The sequence below is a fragment of the Gavia stellata genome, chromosome 10 (genome assembly GCF_030936135.1).
Source record: "Gavia stellata isolate bGavSte3 chromosome 10, bGavSte3.hap2, whole genome shotgun sequence".
In the NCBI taxonomy this organism is placed as follows: Eukaryota; Metazoa; Chordata; class Aves; order Gaviiformes; family Gaviidae; genus Gavia; species Gavia stellata.
In genome coordinates this window covers 4,025,089-4,046,977 of record NC_082603.1, presented here as the reverse complement: position 1 = coordinate 4,046,977, position 21,889 = coordinate 4,025,089, and the positions used below count along the sequence as shown (strand labels likewise).

The following is a 21,889-nucleotide window of genomic DNA, read 5'->3' as shown; positions in this document are numbered from 1 at the left end:
ACAAAACATGAGACTTGTGGGCTACATGAGCAAATTCACTGTTTTAATTGGCTTTAGGCTTGCATGTAACTTTTTTTGTTAAGATCAGAGGAATCTACTTCATAATGTCTGACTTGAGCATAACTACTGAGTGTACCCTTAGTCTAATCTGTTGTAATGATTTCTCAGATTTATTGAGGTAGGCGGCAGGAGAATACTTGCCTTAATTTCATGCATTAAGCCATCTCTTGGGCAGTGCTGGAATCCAGTTTTCCTGGCTTATCATCCAGGAATTAAATGGAATTTAGTAGAGGTGGTCTTTAAATGTCAGCACAGGCATTACTGTTCTGGACTGTTGCTCTGAATTTTCACTTCTGCCTCTAATCTCATAAATTTAGGCTTAAATAGTTCAAAACTTGCCAAGTTTTTTTACAGCCTGTTAACTTTTCATGAATTATAGCAATTCAATGAAGTGTTTCTGACCTGTAAGATGTTTCTTCAGATTGGAGTGACTGTTACTGTCACAGTTGGATGAGTATTTTTCCTAGGATGGCCACTGTGAGGAAAACAGCGTGAAACCAGCTTGCTTAGCTGACCTTGTGTGATGTGCCACAGTGGTTTCGGCTCTCTCAAGGCAGTGTGTGCTGTAAGATGAGATTCTAGCCAAGGCTCACATTATCTGTACATTGATGTATGAGGAGCAGGGGTCCCTATAACCTCGGTTTGCTAAATGAGTAATAAGACTTGCTCAAATGTGTGCAAAACCTAAAGCCCTGGAGCATTCAGAACTTCAATTCCAGAGTTCCTGGAGGCAAGATTAAGGAAAATAAGAGTTCAGAAATTGTTTTGAGACGGTGATAAGTATTACTGTATGCATATTCTGAAGGAAGACTTCATACCAGTATTTTGATACGGAAGATTACTACTTGATGGGAAGTAGTCCTTACAGAGAGGAGATGCAGGCAGTACTTTATAGAGTGAATGTATATTTCGAGTTAGCCAGAGTAGGTCCTTCTGCCCATAAAACTATCAGGCTCTCTTTAACGAACATGCCTGTTTTTTAAGTCTGTGGTGTGATAACATGATGTTCTCAGGTACTCATCGTACAAAGGAGTTGTGAAGTGGGCAGCAAACAGCTGTAAAAATGCACAGCTGAACTTGAAAATTAAGTACCGCTAAGATGTATCAAAATGGGCATTAGTTAGTGGCCATTACATTTGTTGGCTCTAAAAAGTTAAGATGACTGTCCATCTTCCCCATTATTTGTAAGGATGAGAGTTTTCTTATTTCTATTGCAAGATCCTAATGAAGGTCATTCTTTGCAGACTACACACACCTTTATTGGCCTCTGTTTAATAACTTGATGTCTTTTTTATATTGAAAAGTCTTCCTTACTCTGAATTCATACTTAATTGTGCTCTCGGTTCAAGAAATAATCCTTATTCCTTTTAAAAATTTCAATTGTCCCCACTCTATGCTTATCATTTTCCTATGGATAATTCATCATACCCCAAACTGTACAAACATCTGAAATAGGAAGGAAATGTGTCTACCTAGAAAAATAGATGAATCTGAAGGCAAGGACTGAGGACAGAAATTACTATATCAATACCAGTGTGTGCTCTTTTGGAAATGGGTTTTCCAAACCTGCCCTGTGGAAGCCACGTTAGGTCTACGTTTCTACATGTGTCACTACATCATTCTTCTTTAGAGAGCTCTTATTATGAAATCTCGTTATTTCAAATATTGTACAGAAAGATCGCAGTTTACTGTAGGTTGCAACAGACTTGCACTCTCCCTTTTTTCCTCTTTCTGTTCTTGTCAGGGAAGGAGCTATTGCTTAGTGTAGTGTAGAGAATAAGCATAAACATAATGTTTCCAGTCCCTGCGGCTATGTGGGAAAGCAGCTGACCACAGGCTTTTGGGTGCACGTTGCATTCTCCAGTCCAGGTGCTGGACGATGGCTGAAAGCCATGCTGAGAGAGGACAGATTCGTTTCACTAACACCGAGCACAGTGGGCACCTTCTTAAAATATTTCTCTGTTGCCTTCATGGACTTGGTGCCCATCACTAAAGCAGAAGAAGGATGCTTAGACTTTTGGGTTGGAGCTTTTAAAAAATAGGAGAAAGCAGCCTATTGGTGGCAGTTAAATGTTAACCACCTATGCAGTGATCGTTGCGATTTTTAAACTATTTGCTCCAGGGCCTTTGTAAAGAATTTCCAGTCATTGCTTGTACTGGTATTGCCAGTGCAAGGCAGGGAGACTGCCAGTTAACCTCTAGTTTAATGGTCTTACTCAGTGCAACCCTTACTTAGACCTTCTTACCTTTCTGGTAGCTGTTTCTGTGCTACAGTGCAGTGTTAATGTTCACAGAACAGAAGTACTTCTGCACAGCTGTATCTTGATAAATTGTTTTGCTTCCCAACTGATTAATTTACTGTGCCTTGAGAGCAGTCAGCTTTGGACTAGAATATATGAACTGCAAACAGGTGCGCTGAACTTTTGCTCAGGCAATAGTTTTGTCTAGTTAAATTCATGGTAGGCTTTCTGACTTGCCGGATAATGAACACTGTGCTGTAAGAGTCTGGCTTCCTTGGTAACTTTAGACTGATTTTTTTTTTTTTTTTTTTTTAAATTAAGTTCTTCAAGACAATGATCTTTTCCCTGACACTTGGGAGAAACTTTAGCTTTTCTTGGGAATCAAAGGATTAATGGAAGCTGTGACTGTAACAGAGTTCAGTGTTTTCTTAGTGAGTTGGGTAGATTCCATGTTTTGTACTTTTCACTTACAGTTTGTCTGTTTTCTGGTTTGTAGCATATGGCCCTGGCTGATTTCTCTTCTAAACAGCTTCCAGCCTCATGAAGAAGATCTATCCAATAGTAATGGTAAGGATGCTTTAAGTTTGTGCTGTAAAGAACTGGGAACGATGCACGTTTTCCTGATGTTGTGGGGAATTGCAGTTGAAGAGCAAATAAGGGAGCAAGTTGTCTTCTAGTGTTAGTGCATGTGAATACTTTGCAAATGCTGCTTTCTCATGCCGAGCAGACTTTGCTCTGCTTTATCACTCCTGAGCAACTCCGATTGCAGGGTGGACCAGTACAGATGAGCATGTTAATAAAGCACTTTACTGTGTATAGTGACCTTGCTGAGTTATCTATTTAGGATACTGTACTTAATGCATGCATGCTTTCCTTACGCTGTTTACTGTCTATTCACCAGCAACCCCCCTTCCAGAAGAATTTGAGTTGCAAGGATTCTTGGCTCTGAGGCCCTCGTTCAGGTGGGTGACAGCTGAAGGAAACTGTACTCTTGCTGATGTCGCTGCTTTGATAGACGTTGACCTGTTCCCTACAATATCTTATTTATGAGTACTTACTAATGCATGGATTGATGTAGGTATCTTTGCAGAACAACTGTAATAGACAACAGTATTAAAACTGAGGAAAGTAATGAGCTTATAATATCGCTCATGACTCTTATTTTTCTTCTGTAGTCTTCAGACTAGTAAATTGAAAGGGAAAAATATAAGAAGTGAGGAGAGGAATACTTTTACATGAAAACTGCTTGATGTGGTTTTACTTTGCCGATTTTTTTACTCTGTTTTTAACTGTGTCCCTGTACCTAACATCATGCACAAATGCTGACTAAATAGTAGATGTATTCACTCAACTATTATTTTTGTGATTTTGATTATCACACAGATGAGCTCTCAGCCTTTTGTTTTTTTTAAAAAAACCACAAACCTCTTTAATGTAGATGCATGTTACCACAAGAGAATTGCACCTGTAAATCAGAGATCTGTAACAGTCATGTTTTGAATAGGATCTGGTGAAATTTCACAGCTTGTAATAGAGTAATGTTGACCAGTTGTATTTCTAAAGAAATACCCTGTTGTAGAGGCTAATTGTGTAATTAATATTATTCCCTCTCCTATGTCAATACTAGGAACTTGGATTTTTCCAAAGGCCACCAGGCAATTACAGGAGATAAGGAAGGGCAACAACGTCGGATACGGCAGCAGCGTCTGATCTTCACAGGCAAATGGATTGCTGATAACCAGCCGAGGTAATTGCAAGTAGCATCTGTGTGTTTCAGCTGCTGCTGTAAGCTTAGGTAACGCAGGTGCCAGAGTTAATCTTTATTTTTCCTTACTGTTTGACACCGCAATTAGATATGTGAATTCAAGATGCTGACAGTGCTGGTAACATGTTTTGTGGGTCAGCATGCTATTGCTTCATAGACTAATTATGATAGGGAATGTATTTGGAGTAAAGCATCATGTTTGAGTCCTTTTTAGTGATACTGCAGCACAGCTAAGCGGAAACAGTATTTGAAGTGGTAGCAAGAGTGTTAGTATGTGAGCTTACGTCATGCTAGAGAATGCCCTTAGCTGGGAGATGTGATGTAGCATCTTGTTGCTGGGGTGAAGAGGTGCATGGTGGATATGCTGACTTTCTGCTTTTATAATTTGGGGAAGTGGGTTACCCTGTGAAAAACTATTCCTACTTGCTTTTCAATTCCTTTCTGTGTTTCACAGGTTGATTCAGTGTGAAAATGAGGTAGGAAAGCTGTTGTTTTTAACGGAAATCCCGGAATTATTACTAGAGGACCCTAGTGAAGCCAAAGAGAGTCTCGCCTTGCAGGAAACATCTATTGCAGAGCCGCTATCTACAGATGGGAGCCCTGGACTCAAATCAGTTCTGTCGTCTGGCAGAAGCCTGAACAACAATTGTGACGCAGGAGAAAAACCAATGGTCACGTTCAAAGAGAACATCAAGCCACGGGAAATTAACAGAGAGCAGGGGCGAATCTATCCCCCTAAAGATGTAGGTAGGGAAAGACGGGACTATAGCAAAGGAATAGTAGCCAATAAGAACGATGGAAAGAAGGATAACAATAAAAGAAAGAATGAGACCAAGAAATGCGGCTTGGATAAGATGCAGGAAGCAGGAAAGCAGAACGTGGCAGTTCAGGTAAGCCTTTAGATCAAAGGGATACTGTGTCTTAGGCAGTACGATGTTTGTGTCAGGGCTGTCGCTGCTTGTATAGAGTATGGTAGAGTCGAGGTCTCAGTGTGGGCCCTGCAGGTACAGCTAATGCACAAAAAAAATAGAAACATCTATCTCAAAGACCACCTATTAGTGATCTTTGGGTCTCTGCCCTTTTCCTTGATGCTGTCTCAATTTATTGGGGAGGAAAAGGTAGGGAGCAATGAAAGGTGATTTTGCTTGTTAGCTGTCTTAAACACACTTCTACCTGTTGTTCCACAAAATATTCAGGCTACCAAGGCAGTTCGCGTGGCCAGGTCTTAGTCATGCTCTTGGTCTTTTGTGAAGGAACTGGGTTCTCTGCATTTTTGATTCAGTTGGCTTGTTGCACATTCAATAAATTAAACACATCACAAAAGCACCCAGTTGTTTCTGTGGAATAAGATCCTCTGTACTGTGCCTGCAGTCAGGTGGCCCCCAGTGCAAGTAAGGAAAGCCACACTGCACTTAAACTGTAGTTCTGTGCTCAGACGCTTGCTCAAAACTGTTGGTTTTTGTATCAGTTGCTCTTTTCTCAGTCATATTTTTTTTCCCCGTATTTCTATGAGCGTTATGTACAGAAATGCTCACCTCGTAAGTAGATAGTGAATTTACTGGTCTGGCTTCCATTGAGTTGTAGTAAATAAGGGTGTAGAGTTTCAGGGTTGATCTGATCTGTACCTGGGTAGTTTGGCTGCATCTCAGTCATTTCCTGATGATGTCTGGAGGCATTTAATGATAGTGATGGAGACTCTATTATTTCCCTAGAGAAACTGTGTCAGTTCTTCACCGTTCTTGCAACTAGAAGTTATTTCCTAACGCACTTCATCTCCCTTGCCTCTGTGTAAGCCTATTACTGCTTCCCAGGACAGGTCTGCAGAATTACTTAAGTCTTCCTCTTTGCAACTGCTCTGAAGGCCTCTGTGATCGAGGTCTTGTTTTCCCTAGGCTAGACAAACCAGCTTTTTCAGTCTTTCTGGCTTGTGGTGTTTGGACCCTTGGATCGTTCTTCTTGTTCTCCTCCTGATTACTTGCTGTTATACATCATCATGATGAAACGGAAGGTCTGAACTGGCAGTGCTATGCAGTTAGTTTTGCAGGGGGTCCTACCAAGGTGGGTAAAGGGGAGTAGCCTCCAGAAACCATGTGGCAATCGTTCATGAGTCACTGAACAAGAGTCTTGTATCTGAAAAACAACTTAGGTGAGTTAGAATAGCACGTTTCTTTTTTATTTGTTGAATTCGTCTGGAATGTGGTTGCAGGCCTGAGCACAACTCCCAGTTGCAGTTGTTTTTGCCCCTGTCTTGTAAAATAAGGACTTGAAGCCGATAAAACCCCCTGGATCTTCTGAGAAGTATGTGTAGTTTTTTGGATAGGGAAGATATTTTAATTTTAACCCAGCTGATTTGTCAGAAGTTTGCTTGTCTTAGTCTTAAGAGATAACAAACCCAGGAAAAACTTATTTCAAACCCAGCTGTAGCGGAATCTGTTCTGCTGTGGTTGGTCACTCTTCATCTCTTGTTGAATTGAAAATAATTTTGACTTTTTAGTTCCATCAGCTGTATTTGTTATGGCAACTACTCCAATGAAATGCCTTTTTGTTTTATATAGTTTGGTGGACTTATTTATCCAGACCTACTCCAGAATATGGGGAGGGTTTGCTTCCCCCCCACTGAGGATAAAGCAGTGTAGGTTTTGTACCAATTGGTGGTCTGTTAGTGCTCTGCTTTGGCCTTCCTGGAAATTTCAGGCTTTCTCCTCCATAGTTCATTGCCTTGGAAAGCCTAAATGCTACAAATGTTGCAGCTCCTACTTAGCAAAAATGTTAAGAATGTTATACAAAAGTAATTAGCTAGCCCTGTTTCACAGATAAGTGGGAAACTTCCATGCTCAGACAGGATCATGAAAGTGTGACGTAAGTTGAATCTCTGCTCTTTAGGGAAAATAACGCTAGGTGCTGAGGAAGGTTTCATGCAGACTTGCTCAAGGTGCGACGAACTTTTAAGAGGCCACTGTGATGAAATGGTGCTTCTCTCAAGCACTGTGTTATTTTAGTTATTTAGCTTTTAAAACTTAAGTATAAATCATGCGGGGGGGGTCTTTTGGAAGCCACCTTTGGAAATGTGTTGTAGCAGCTTTGAGTTTATGATGGACTAGAGCTCATGTTTTGAAATCCCACGGAAGGAAGAGTGTCTTTGAATGCTCCAACATTGCTATAAAAGAATAAATAGCTCTCAGTATGGGTTATAAAAATGTTTGGCTCATTGTGGAGAAAAAAGGGACAGCACGATATAAGTATATACGCAGAACGTGATGAAGGGCCAAGGTGGGCAGTGAATAGATGCGGTGTGAGCAGGGGCCACGTCATCCGCGGTGCTTAGCATCAGCCAGAACCTTGAGGTGGAGTTCCCTCCTGACTTTTTCTAGTGGGGGATCAAAAATACACCCAAACCTCCCAGTCTTACAATCTACTTTTTTAATTAAATGCAAAACATAAACTACACTCCCATAATTTCTAAATGGGGAAATTCAGAATTATTTGAAAAAGAACTTAAGAAAGCGTTTGAATGCATCTACCCCTTTACTAATGTATTTTGGCAGAAAAGACCTGCCCTCTAACTCCTTTCAACTCAGCAGCACTAAATGTTGAAATAAACCCCACACTGTTTTGGTTTGTTTGGTTTGGATTTTTTTAATTTGGTCCCTGATAAAACCCTTTCTTTCAATCACCTTTGAGGCTTGGCGTCAGGTCTGCTCCTGGGCCCTTTCTGTATTGCCCAGGTTCCTTGCTTGCTGTCTTTTTCCTGCCTGCTCCATCTTGCATTCCAGGCAGTTCTGCCGAGCTGAACAGAAAGGGAAAGTAGTCTTCCCCTCTGTCTTCCTCTCCAGGAAGACCCAGACTGCAGCAGACTCAGAATCAGGTAAACATTACATTACATTCTTCTCTCTGCCTTTAATTGGTGCAGCTCTTTTAACAGAACATACAGCAGTTACACAGTAAACTGAAAGAGGTTAAGCACTTCTGCTATTTGTCTTGTATGCTCTTGGTCAAAAGAATTTCATAGTATGCAGGAGTTTGTGCATATACATCACTGTATGGATTAGGCTGAAAGAGTTCCCTAGGAAGAATGTGGTAGTGTTTGTTTTTTAAGGTGCTGCAGGTAAGTAGCATGAGATAGGTTGAAGCAGTGCCCTAGGAGAAGCATAATAGCATCTGCACTTTTTGTTTTGTTTTTAAGGCACTGCAAGCGAGCAGCATGGTAAGTTCTTTGTATGGTCTGAGGATATTATGATGTCCGCTTCCCACTCTCTCGCTAGAGAAGGAGCCTGTTGCAGTCTTCTGGGTAGAGATCCTTAGAGTGCTTTTGTGAGGCAAGGAGTTCCTGAGGACAGGCAGGGTAACCTGCCTGAGGTCAATGAGGAGGGAACTGGGTTCCTATGTTGCAAATCTCTCCCAATTACTTAAGGAAAAGAAAATAATCTCTTGGACAATCTGGGAGTTCATTTTTTGGCTTGAGACATGATTTGGGTAATTACAGGAAAAGTTATCTAATTTCTTCTTGCTTTCTTTTGCATTAGGTGAAATCCCAGACAGAGATGAGGAAGACTCCGGTGTCTGAAGCCAGGAAGACACCTGTAACTCAGACTCCAAGTCAGGCCAGCAGTTCTCAGTTCATCCCCATTCATCACCCAGGAGCCTTCCCTCCCCTTCCTAGCCGGCCAGGTAATATGCGTCGTTCTTTTGAAGTATGGTTTACTGTTGACTGCAAAGAAAATCCTGTAATAGTGGTTGTTACAGCCTCTGAAGGTAGGAGCTGTTTTAATGAACATGCCTTCTCACGTTGAGAATCTTTCAAAGCAGTAAAGAAGGGACATAGCAGAACTGAAACGAGATAAGTAAGATTCCTTATGCTTTGGAATCAAGGTCTGTCATAAAATCTGCCACCTTCCTTCTTGGTTAATGGGTGCGAGATCAAGGAACTTCACAGTAAGCTGTTTCTGTAGTTAGTCAAAACATGACAGTGTCTTCTGCTAGCTCAGGAGGAAGCATTCTCTGTGCATAGGACTCCATTACAAAAGATCAGTCACACTGCTTTCTTCTTTAAAGCTCGGTTTCTTTTGTAGTGGTGCTCATGTTTCAAGCTGTAATTTGTGTGGTCTTATTTGCTGTTGTTGCTGCATTGCGTGTTCGTATTTTGTTGTGGAGTGTTCCTGTCATACCTTGCTGTCCATGTTTGCTCACAAAATAGCTGGAAGCTTTATCTTCCCTGCAGCTGTTATGTGTAGTTGCTCAATATAAGACGGAGGGATGTCTTCCCTGTCCCAAAGTCAGCATAAAATCTGGCCTGAGAGGCAAAGAGTTAAAGCTTGCCTTCCACACCTGGCTTTTCAGTGTGAACTACAGGAAAGGAATTGATCTTGCGGATATGAGGATTTGTTTGCTTAGCATCTGCCTCTTTATCTAAATTAATCCAGAGACTGGTGATCCTTTGGGAGGAGGCAGTAGACTTATTGATTGCTTATGTCCATTGCTTCAGAAGTTTAGTCCCTGAAAATGTGTGTGTTTGAGGGGGAGGGAACTTTGGGGTTAAAGCATCAAAAACCCCAGAATGGTGAAGGAAAAAGGTGGTGAGGGAAAAAAAAAGCAGGGAGACTGAGATGTGTGGAGGGGAAACCTATGACTCCCAGATGCTGTCCTGGCTGACTGTTATCAGTGCCTGGAATATTGCAAGAAAACTCGAATAAACTCTGAATCCCCCTGTGATGACAGTCCTGTATGTGTAAAGGTGAGAAAGGACATTATAGTGCACGTATGCAAACTGTACTTAGTGTTTCCTGTCCTCATGAGCAAAACAGGAAGAAAAAAACCCAACCACTAAACGTTTTCCGGAGGGAGCTACCCGCTCTGCCAAATTGGGATTAAAGGTGCATTTTTTTATCTTTTACAGGGTTTCCACCTCCAACCTATGTTGTCCCCCCTCCTGTGGCTTTCTCCATGAGCACGGGGTACACCTTCCCAGGTGGAGTTTCTGTCCCAGGAACCTTCCTCCAGCCCACAGCTCACTCGCCTGCAGGAAACCAGGTGCAAGGTGGGAAACAGTCCCACATTCCTTACAGCCAGCAACGGCCCTCCGGACCAGGGCCAATGACCCAGGGACCTCAGCAAACACCACCTCCTTCCCAGCAACCCCTTTCATCTTTACCAGCTCAGGCAACAGCACAGTCTGCAAGCCAGTTACAGGTCCAAGCTCTGGCCCAGCAACAGCAGCAACAGTCCCCTACGAAAGCTGTGCAGGGCTTGGGGAAGAGCCCGCCACACCACTCTGGATTCCAGCAGGTAAACTTGACTAACGCGATGTGCTAAGCTTCATTTAAAAATAAATGGCAACATTCCTGGATTACCTTTTAAAAACTGTTGTTAAAGACCTTAGTGTGGAATTTTGATCTGCGAACTTCTGGGCAAATTTGAAAAAGCGCTGAAGTTTAGTGGGTATGAACGTACGATCCTCTAAGTAAGAGGAAAGTATCTACTGGAATGGGTTTTCTGTGCATTTCTGTTAATAGACAAGGTATGAAGGTGATATTTCTGTGTTAGGCCTTTCTAGTTTTCTTGTGTGAGTAATGAGGACCGAGTCTGAACCTTCACCCACACTCTCCTTTTGGCTATCTGGGTTGCAGTGTTAGTTCCCTCACAGCTCTAAGTTTTATGCTTATTTGGTGCTGGAGAAAAATCTCCCTTCTGGCATGTCTGGACTTGATGGTGAGACCCTCCTGGTGTTCTGGGCAGCAAAATGCTGGCTCAGTACTTAGTGAAGGTGTTTCTAAGGTACTGGATTAAACTAAGGATTACACTTGGCTGTTGGCGTAAAGCTTGACTAGGGGGAGTATTAGATGCCTATCGAGACTGTGCATTTTGGTAAATAACATAGTAAATCAGAATGTTTGTGGAATATCTATCACAAGTGAGCCAGACTGATAGTTGCAATGGAGTTAGGCGTTCAGTTAACATTAATTGTTGCTACCCGCTGGTGAAATCATGTGTCTCTGCCTCAGTACCCGCAGACAGACTCATCAAAGCAGCTCTGGAACCCGCCTCAAGTCCAAGGCTCACTAGGGAAGATCATGCCTGTAAAGCAGTCCTATTACCTGCAGGCCCAGGACCCTCTAAAATTGTTTGAACAGTCATTACAACCTCCCGTGATGCAACAGCAACCTCTGGAGAAAAAAATGAAGCCTTTCCCAATGGAGCCATATAACCAGAACCCCTCAGAAGTCAAGGTGCCAGAATATTACTGGGACTCTTCCTATGGCATGGCTGACAATAGGGTGATGGCACAGCAGTCTAACATGGACCGCAGGGGAAAACGGCAAGGAGTCTTCCGCCCAGAGCAGGATGCTGTCTCCAGGATGACCTTTGAGGTAAAGATCCATGCTATAAGTGGTGAAAACCAATGAGGCTCTGATTGATATTCCTGACAACTCTAGGAGTTTCCCTGTTTCAGGAATGCCCTGTAGCCCCAAGTAGATCAATGTGAGCTTGTTTAGTAGGGAGCTGGGTATCAGTAAATGGGATTCCAGCAAACAGTGACAAATTCTCCATTTTAGTTGTCGTTGTGTGGGATCCAACTCTTCAAGATTTGGTTTCAAGGAGGTGTGAGCCTTGTTCAGTGTAGATGTGACACTGATCTCGGCACTGGGTCTCCTCGTCAGGTCAAGAAACACGGCAGCTGATAGTTTTGGGGAAAATCCTTGTCTGGCAACTGATGAAAACCATAAAAGCCATCCAAATAATTGCAGTTGAATTATTACCCTTTAGATGAACTCTTAACACCCATATAGTATCTTGAGTGTGTTGAATGGCTGAGGCTGCAGTAGTCAGATTGAGGCTGGAAATCGAGGATAGTAGGAGCAGACTTGTCTTGTATTTTTTTGTTTTGTTTTGTTTTTCCTGCAAATCCCACCACACAGTGAGAGAGCTGAACGACTTCTTTAGCTCTCGGTTGCACTAATGGAATACTTTGCTTCTTATGCAGTGGTGCTTCGTGTTGCTGTTTATAAAACCTGCAATCTTTGTTATTTATTAACAGTCCTGGAGTTGTCTGCGAGTGCTTTTGGTGACGTTTATAAGGAAACTTAAACAGAGGCCTCTTTAAACCTTTGGTCAGATACGCCTTTGTAAATGCACTCAGGATTTTCAGAAGGTCAGCTGAGATGACTTTGCTTATCCTTCAGAGAGAAGAGCCAGACAATGTACAGGAGTCTGCCTCTACCCTGATGTCAGGTTGCAGTTTTTAGATGGAGACGGGGTCAAAGCCTTGTTCTCATCCCTAAAAGGGAAGCCTTGCCTCTGGGCAAGCACAGTGCAGCACGGACAGAAGCTGTGCCCATGATGCTTGTTTTAAGCATCCTCACGAAAGTCAAGATGTCAAGTCTGACCAGCTCTTTGCAGGGTTTTTTGGCCCAGTCGTCTGGTCAGCTGTACGTTGGCGTAGCAGCCGATAGCAGTGGCAATAAGTCTCATGGGATTTAAATTCCACAAATAGAGGAGGGAAGAAAATGCAAACGTAATTTTTCTTGAAACCTAAATTACTCATAGGTCAGCTATAGAAGAATAATTGTAAGATTTCGTGTCCCTTGTCCTTGAATGTGAAAACAGGTTCAGTATTTGGCATGGATGCAATGGGAAGCACGTGCTCCACTAATTAAAACTGGCTGCCCATCATTTTGACGGTGTGGCGCTCCTCCCAGTGCGCCTTAGGCCACGTGGCTAGTTATGTTTTCTGCTCAGCATTTTCTCTCTGTGTACCTTGACACACTTCTGCTGCACCGCTTTCTCACCTCGTGCTTCTGCATGCTGCCTTCTGTCTTTCTCTTGCTATTTTCTCTCATCCTGCTGTGGCTTAGCCTCTGTCTCTTGCTGTTCCCCTTTCTGCCTTCTGTTGTCTCACTATGCTCATTTCTGTCACTAGGACCCCAAGAGCTCCCCTCTGCTTCCTCCGGACCTGTTAAAGAGTCTGGCTGCCTTGGAGGAGGAGGAAGAGCTGATTTTCTCTAATCCTCCTGATCTTTACCCAGCTCTGCTGGGGCCTCTCGCCTCTCTTCCTGGACGAAGCCTCTTTGTATGTATTTGACTTAATACTGCTGCTTCTCACTCTTAACTGGCATCTCTTTCTTCTGTGAAATTATAAGAAATGTGAAATTTCCTTTCTCTTCCCCATCCCTCCTGTACACTTCCCTGTCTCACCCTTGAGCAAGTCTTCATGCGAGAGCTCAGACCAGCTGAAGGGCCACGGTATAGCTCTTGGGCTGAATCCAGGCCTGCTGATTTGTTCAGAAATCAGAACAACAGTGGGGTTATTTGTAAGTACGGTCCACAGGAGAGATGTTGATGCATCGTTTAATGCACTTGCTCTTCTGCCATTGTATGGGCTTAGTAAAAAGTGCAAGGGGGACCACAGATTCAGCTGTGGGAATTCATCAGAACAATTGTGGCTTATTATAATCTACATAGAAAAATTACATAAAGAGAGGGGGAAACTGCCCTACTAAATGCAGAAGAGATTGTAAAAGAGCAAGATGATTTTGGAAGAAAATTGTAAGCAACTGGCTAAATCATCAGTGTCTCCTGTAGAAATAGTCATTTTTGACAGACTGAGAGAGATTTCTTTCTGCATTTGTGTATTAAAACCTTCCTAGTTCAATAGCTGGAGGGTCCAGAGCTGCTGAATTTGTAAATTGCCTCTGAAAATGCGGTATGCCTTTCTACTATGGCTACGAGCATGTTCATTAAATACTATTTCAGATTTGTAGCAGTAACAAAGAAGAGTTATTTGTGACTCTACTCAAAATCTCCAATTAAGTCTATTCCTCAGTTATTTTACATGCCATCCTGAGGAGCCACTAGCAAAACAGACACCCATTTCTGTCTCACTGGATACCTTTGCTAAGAAACTAATAGCTGCTTCTTCAGCAGCTTCCTTTGAAGCTCTTACAGTTGCTGTCTGCCGATAAATGGAAGGAAATTCTCCTCTGTGCAAGCTGTGTGGATATGCAGAGTGTGAATTTTGTCTGCCTTTTAAAACGTGCTTTCAACGTAATGAGTTGTCACTTTGGAAATCTAACAAGCTAGGAGCTGCTTGCCAAGCAAATGAGCCTGTTTGTCTTAAGTTTACAGGATAAAAGCAAAGATATTCCAGATATTGAGACCATGTTAAAGAGAGAGGGATGCTAGTTCTGGTTTTTGTTGTTTGAACAATAATTTTAAAAACATGTGACATGCTGAGCACCTGGTGTGAGTGCAGGAGGGCTTTTATTTGGAACACGACTACAGCTTTCATCTTGGATCACAGGCAGTTCTACCTGTGGCTTCACTAATTCTATGCCGTGGTGATCCTGATCCTAAATTTGGTGGTGTTCATTGTCCAGCAGCTGAGACTTATAATTTTGGTTTCTATATTGATGATGACTGATCCTATTTCTTCCCTAAATAGGCTTGTTTCGGAGACACTATTTTTCACTGCTTAATCATAATAGGAACTGAAGAGAAAGCTGAGAAATATTATGCTGGAAATAACAGCTGTATGAGAGGGGGCATAGATGATGGCAAAGGTCATGGTCCATAATATCTTAACATGGAACCCCAGGGGAGTTTTGGAACCTCTGTTTTAAACACTGGATTTGGTTTTTTTCTTCCTCTCTACAGTCATTTATAATGAAAATGAGAGAGCACTGAATGAAACTTGGACTGTTTAACCCAATTAAAAAAATCACAATATTTGGCTGCTCTTACTGTCTAAGAACGTCTGTACAGCAGGGATGCTCTCAAAAACCAAAAATATTCTGTGAATAGCAACGTACAAGAGTCTAATCATGTTTGAAGGAGTCCTCTGATCACTGAGAAGGATCCTGTCTCATTTGTACAAGGTTTTACACAACCATAGGGCCTTTTTGGCAGGAATCTGCCCTGTAGATGTATCGGACAGAGTATTACGGTTACGATTTGAAAAGCTCTTCTGGCAGTGGGGTTTGTTTGAGACTGTCCGCTGTCGTGATTGTTGATTTTTAGATATTAATTACAGTTAGTAGGAAAACTACTGATTTTCTGCATTTGTTACTTTGCTCCCCCTGTCCTCCAAGGTGGTGGAGCTAAAATAGAAGGGAGGGTATAAATGTGACCAAAACCACCTTGGCACTTTCTGGTAGCATACTTTCCTGCTGCTAACTACATGGAACACTAACTGCTCTTTTCCCCTCTTTGGTTTCTGAAGAAGTCCCTGCTGGAAAAACCATCAGAGTTGATGTCTCAGTCATCATCTTTCCTGTCGCTCAGTGGCTTTTCTCTTAATCAGGTAAGTGAGGACCAAAGTCTGCAGCCCTTCGCTGTTCGAGCTTGCCATTAAACTAAGTAATGCGGCAAAAATACGGTGATATCTGTTAGTTCAAACTAATGGCAAACTTGAAAGAAATCCATGTGCCTAATTTCAGTCTGTATCAGCAAGGTTATCTTTGCCTTTATCAGTTGTCTTCCCACCAAATTCATCCTCGCTATAGTTCTGCAGATGTACTGTTGAATCTTGCTGAGTTCATGGGCCGCTTGCTCTTAGTAGAATCGTGGAGTTGGCATAAAAGGTGCATCTCAAAGGTTTTTATTCCCAAGCAATGGATTACCCGTTCTCTTTCAAAGAACTCAGCAGGGTCTTGATCCAGTTTTTGTGAGTATTGAGAATTTAAAGGTTTTGTGAAGACCTTGCAGTCCAGCCAGGAGAAATCTGTCCTGATTCAGAAAGTGATGGACTTTATGTTAAATAAAATGGTCAAAGATGATGGGGCTGGGGAGTGAAAAAGGAGCTAGGAAAATATTTTGATCTATAATTGTTTCCTTTGTACAGTCTCAGTGTTTGAAATAAATCCAATACCTAAACTCATACATTCTTTTTTTTTTCCTTTTGCAGGAAAGATATCCAAATAACAGCATGTTCAATGAGGTATATGGGAAAAACATGAATACCAGCACAAAAACAGAAGTCACCCCTTCAGTTGCCCATCAGGAGACTTCACTATATTCTCTCTTTGAAGGGACTCCGTGGTCTCCATCCCTTCCAGCCAGCTCAGGTAATCTTGGTATGATTTTTCTTGTGTATAGTCATTTAAGAGGATTTGAGTTAATTCTGAACCTACTGCAAGTCAAATGTAACTGGAAATTAAAACATACCTGCTCAACAATGTCTGAAGGCTTCTTTTTTTCTTTATATAGCCTCAGAAATATGAGGGGATTCTGTAATTAATATAGCATAAGAACTTAGATTTTAATTGAAGTAGGTGAGCAGGATAAAAGTTGTAGGAGGTGTTAAATCCTGAAATCTCTAACTTATATTCCTGACAAGCATTTGGGAGTAGGGCTTTAATTCAAACATCTATACTTTCAGTGTTACTTCTTTTGGAAAAAGCAGGACGAACTGGATATCATAATGTGGCTATCTGAAAGAGAAAGCAACTATATGACTGAAGAGTGTGGAGGAAAATATGCCAGGTTTTTTGTGGGTTTTTTTTTACTGTTAAGCAGCCTACAGGGCAAACCAGCTTTTTCCTTAGTAATTATCTTAAAGGCATAAAACATAACTTATGTCATGATTTTACTGTCACTAAAAATCCAGAGGAGCATGAGGGGGAGGAATTAGTTGAATCTAAGAAATGAGTGGATTTTAAATAACATCTGCACTGGATGAGATTTTTGGTCACACTGAGATTTTTGTAACCAACCAGGAATAACCGTTGTGGGTGAAAAGGAAGGAGTTGCAAAGTGCTTTTATTCTAGCAGGATTTATGGCTTGCATGGTTTCAGCTTTCTCTCCCTTCACCTCCTCATTCAAGACCCCATACTCTCCTGCCACCCTGCTATGCTGTGTTGTCTTCAGGCGTCGTTCTCTGCAGCCCGCAGATAGGCTTTTTTTCCATGCTTGCTCTCCTCCTTTGCTCAGTATTGGGTTCTGGGCTGAATTGCTTTAAGACTCACAGAAGTGTAAAACAGTCACAGACTTGAGAGTTCAAGTTGTAAACTTGCAAACTCCTGTAGGTCTAACATCACTTTTTTTTATTGGCTTGTCAAGCTTGGAGACAGAAAATTATTTTTTTTTTAGTTTGAGGAAAGTTATTCAAGAAACATGGGGAAAACTCACTTTGGCTAGCCAGGCCTCTTGAGGTTTCCTTGGTTTTGGTTTTCTGGTAAGCATACGTATGCATTAAACAGTCGTTCTGTTCTTGTATAGCACAAAAATTTTCACTCGGAACTTAAGCATTACCCTCATGTAATGGAGGGAGTAAAAACTGACCTTCAGCATTGGAGAAAACTGGGTGATGGCAGAATTTGCAAGCAGCACTAAGAAATTCAAAATCGGGAGGCTCCTGCCATTTCTGTTGACCTTTTTCCTCTTGCCTTGTAATCACTAGATCATTCGACACCAGCCAGCCAGTCTCCTCACTCCTCCAACCCCAGCAGCTTGCCAAGCTCCCCTCCAACCCATAACCACAATTCTGTTCCCTTCTCCAACTTCGGACCTATTGGGACTCCGGACAACAGAGACAGAAGAGTCGCAGACCGCTGGAAAACAGATAAGCCAGGCAAGTGCTTGGTTCCAGGCTTGCCTGAAGCCAGCTGTCGGCGTTTGTTTTGCAATGGTTTTGCTATGTTCTTTTGAACTTGTCTTTCTCCTGTTTTAGCAATGGGAGGGTTTGGTCTGGACTATCTTCCAGCAACATCGTCATCTTCGGAGAGCAGCTGGCACCAGTCCAGCGCTCCCAGTGGCACCTGGGCGGCCCAAGGCCCCCCTGCTATGGAGGACTCCTCGGCTGTGCTTATGGAGAGCCTGAAGGTATGTTTGACTGAAACTGAGCTCAGGAGCGGGTGCTTGTCTGCGGGGCTGGAAGATCTGACGATGGGCTTTAGCCTATTGCAAGCGTCAGAGTTCAGTGTCAGAAACCGAAGGCTTTTCCTGCAGATTCACTTACACAGGCGGGGTGGGAGGTGTGACCAGTGCTGGAAGATGTCACGGTTTTCCAGTTCCTGCTGTTCTAGAATATTTTGTGGAACAAGATCAGGCTGGCAGAACGGGAAGAAATTATAACATTTGCTTTGATTAGTCTAAAATTAGTAATTGTTAATGTGGGCTGAATTTTTATGGTAATGAGGGTTCTGGAGGAGGATAAGCTTCTTCCAGGGAGCCTCTCTTACAAAGGCCACCTTTGAAGTCTGGGTAACTTTCATGATGAGCCAGGTGTGAGTGAAAAAGAGAAGGGGGAGAATACAGAAAACTGTCTCTGCTTTCTCATCTGTAAGAGGGGGGCTGTCTAATGCAAGTCTTGGCTGTTTGTTTTTTAGTCCATCTGGTCCAGCTCCATGATGCACCCTGGACCCTCAGCCCTGGAGCAGCTGTTAATGCAGCAGAAGCAGAAGCAGCAACGCGGACAAGGCGCCATGAACCCGCCGCATTGAGACAGAGGTGGCAACCCTTGCAAACGAAGGCTCCATAAACCATGGCATGTTGGGTTTGCAGGACTGGCCCACACAGTCCTGTGCAGGTGGCAGCCCTCTCTTCTGTTCCTTGCTGTCAGGAGGGCGTAAGTGCTCCACCAACCCACTGAGTGTGCACAAAACGTCTGCAGTGCAAGAAAACAACATCAGGAACTCTCCCATCCCTGGGCCCTCTGGAGGGAGAGAGGAACTGCTGTTTGTCTCACTCAGTAACCCGATATCACCGCCTCTCACCTTCTCCATCGTGCATGTCCCCAGCCACATGGGAAGTAAAAGCTGAGAATGAAGGGCAGATGGGAGAAGCCAATGAGAACTTCTCAATCCTTTTCCTCTCTTTGGGGAGATAAAATAGGAATCCATTAATGATTGCTTTGCTGACTGAGAATGTAGTTGAAATTACTCCTAAACATCCTTATTACTATCTCAGTAGTAAGATCACACTGAATTCTTCCGTACACAGACGTGCTTCGTAGTCAGTGTGTAGCAATGAAAGCCCCAGTTGCTGCTCCGGTCAGAGGTGGTTGGTGGCAAGGTGGAGCTCTATCTCCTGGGCTAGCGAAGGAGTTTCATGAAGGAGGGTCTGGCACTTGACACCACTTCACCTTTCACCCAAAGGCTTTGGCCAGCCCATGGGTGCATTAGAGACTCCAGCATGAAATGCCCTCCTCTCAGCAGGTGTTTGAGCTCTAATCGGTGACGTGGGGCATTGCAGCACTCTGCTGGACAAGCAAGTTAACTGCTATGGGGTTTTAAATTAATGTTTGATTCCTGTACATTTTACTGTAGCATAGTGGCTAGCCCCACAAAGGGCAGGCTAGTCTGTGCATTCACAGCCTGACTCATTTTAATAGGTAGGTAGAAAGCTTTCAATGGTTTTTGGTTTTGTTTTTTTCTTTCTCTCTCCATCCTCCCATCTTCGCTGGACGCTAGTAGTTTCATTACCGACGTGCAACATCTCGCAGAAAATAATCAGGGGTCCAGCAGGGCTGGGTAAAGCCGACAGTCGGCCTGGACAGTGAGGAGCGTATGCACCCCCCCAGGCACACAGCAGCTCTGCAGAAACCCGTCCCCCCGCGCCCCCCGCCCCCAGCTGCAGCCCCAAACTTTCAGTTCCAGGATGAAATTCAAGGCAGCCGTGGACACACGTGTGTAACCCGCACACGGAAGAAAGCATAGTGCTGTTCATAGAGGAATAGGTGCAGAAGGGAAAAGGAAAACGTTTTATTTGCTATTTATTAGGGGGAAGGAAGACTGGAAGCTTCGTTAAAGGAAAGGACAGCATTTTTGTTAGGTTTCCCAGGGAAGTTAGGGAAACAGTCTCAATGTCCATTTGCTGTGTTTAGCAGTAGGGGTTTGTGTGATGATTCAGGATCTCTGGGCTGGCAGTCAGCTGCAGAGCAAAGCACACGCAGGAGCCGCAGTGACACTGGAGTCTGGGCAGCCCCAAAGAATACAAAAAGGGAAGATGGAGACACGGTACCCCTCCAGGGGTACGAGCAGCCTCCCCCCACGGTCTCCAGCTTAGCAACATCACTGTTGTTTGTTGCATTTTGAAGCTGTATTTCCTTTAAAAAGTCCAAAAAGTGAAGTTCCCAACCAGTGGTAATATGAACCAAACCCCTCTGTACTTCTCTCCAGCCCTCCCGGTTTGTCTATCGAGCTGTGCACCCAGGCAGCTGCGACATTCCAGTGTTTGAACCGTCACTGACTCTTGCACCCTAGACGAGCTAACCAGGTTCACCATCTCACTCCCAGCAGTGCCAGGGTCCCGGCCGCACTGTTCCACTTGTGCATGAGCATCCGGCCTCGGGAATGCGTCCGACTCTTGGCTGGGACTCCCCTCCTGCCCTCCGATGCCCGGGGGAGCAAGGGAAGGGGCCCCCAACAGAAACTGGTTTGTGTCGTAAGCTTTTTTTGTGTTTTTTGTCTGTCTGTGCAAGAACTGCAGCTGCTGAAATCAGCTTTGCCTTTAATTAAACCATGTTCTCTCCATCCAGGTCTGTGTGTCACGTTTATTTCCTGTGTAACTCAGCTGCAGGCTTTTAAAAATGCGTTATTTTTCTGGAGAAGTCAGAAGAAGGTTTGAAGTTGATTTTTTTTTTTTTTTTTTTTGCCCCCTAATTGAAAGAGAACTAAATAAATTGCAGAGATTCTGGCTTGGGCTCAGTGTAGATAATTGAATCGTGGTTTTGTGCTGCCTGTGTACCATGCGTTTTACGTACCGAACCAAAAATCTGGGACCGGGAGTAGCTTGCAAAGCTCTCCTTCGGTTGCAGGCTGGAGTACTCGAACCTGGTAGAGCACAGGCAATGGGAGCTGGAGGAGACAGATTCTTCTGCCCTTGACCTGCCTGTATAAATCAGGATGTTGGCTGTGTGCAGCCAAATGCGTACTTCCAAATGCATCAAAGAAAACTACGGAGATCCTCTGTTTTTTAAATGATAGGTATTTATTGTAGCCAAACAGCTCTTCAGATCAAGTTCCTTAACCTAAATCTCTTATTTTTTTATTGGGAGAGTGGGCTTCTCCAGAACTTGCATGATAGGATCCGAAGAAGGGAAACCGCTGCCCTTAACCTCTTTGAAGCAAAGCACTCCCAACGCTGGAGGTGGCTGCCTCTATCTACAGCTTGTATATTTTGAGGATGGGGCAGCGTAGATCATTTTAAAATGCCAGAAGGAGCAGCCGTCAGCGGCCACGGAAGGTGAAATAGTGTGAAAGTAGTGCCAAGGGCAGAGGGGGGCAAACTGCTTGGAGGCCATCGAAGTCATGTAGGCTTTTATATAGGGGACAACTTTACTGCTGTGTGACCTGCTGAGATTCCAGGCAGTATCTTCCTAAGTTACTGTCTCTTCTGACTGCTGAGAAAAAGTTTTGAGGTACAGCTCCCAAAGGTAAAAAAATGTGTATATTTGTATTGGTGGGTGGTTTTAAAGTCACTGTGGTTTTGAAGTGAGTTGTCAACTGGAGCAGGGCGAGGCTGCACCGGGTCTCTTCTTTAAGCTCCTGGGGTGGGCAGTAATGTTTTGAGGAAGTAAATGCTGTTGGAAGTTCAGCCTTTCCTGGTTTGCAGCTTCCCGAGTGCCAGTTCCTCTTCTGGATCTGTTGGCAGGGCTGTAAATGCAAGTGGCACCACCCTCTCATGGGTTTGCCCAGCTGCTGGCTTGTCTGTATAAAAGCTTTGCTAAGGATAGGGTAGGTGGGACAGAGCTATTGCTAGCAAGTCTCTTGGTAAGCACGGGTTTTTAGGACTAAATGTATTCCTAACAGGAAGACAATTAGCAACATTTAATCAGTACCTGTTTTAGAGAACAATGCAAAAGGTAAAATAAAAAATAAAGCTTTTAATACA

At 43.3% G+C, this 21,889-nt stretch overlaps 1 protein-coding gene across 3 annotated transcripts in view; it reads left to right on the top strand.

The window, feature by feature from the left end:
- Positions 1-20,523, top strand: part of SMG7 (SMG7 nonsense mediated mRNA decay factor) — a 54,894-nt gene extending 34,371 nt beyond the window's left edge. The window contains exons 10-23 of one of the 3 annotated variants that reach the window (XM_059821605.1): positions 2,797-2,867; positions 3,202-3,262; positions 3,928-4,047; positions 4,520-4,955; positions 8,589-8,733; positions 9,959-10,099; positions 10,217-10,347; positions 11,064-11,429; positions 12,980-13,129; positions 15,278-15,358; positions 15,962-16,121; positions 17,457-17,627; positions 17,727-17,878; positions 18,385-20,523. In XM_059821605.1, the coding sequence (XP_059677588.1) occupies positions 2,797-2,867; positions 3,202-3,262; positions 3,928-4,047; positions 4,520-4,955; positions 8,589-8,733; positions 9,959-10,099; positions 10,217-10,347; positions 11,064-11,429; positions 12,980-13,129; positions 15,278-15,358; positions 15,962-16,121; positions 17,457-17,627; positions 17,727-17,878; positions 18,385-18,498 (2,299 nt within the window). In that variant the 3' untranslated portion in view covers positions 18,499-20,523. Of the gene's footprint in view, positions 1-2,796; positions 2,868-3,201; positions 3,263-3,927; positions 4,048-4,519; positions 4,956-8,588; positions 8,734-9,958; positions 10,348-11,063; positions 11,430-12,979; positions 13,130-15,277; positions 15,359-15,961; positions 16,122-17,456; positions 17,628-17,726; positions 17,879-18,384 lie in introns of all 3 variants that reach the window. The other 2 variants (XM_059821603.1, XM_059821604.1) reach the window with 2 other exon arrangements.
- Positions 20,524-21,889: the final 1,366 nt, after the last annotated feature.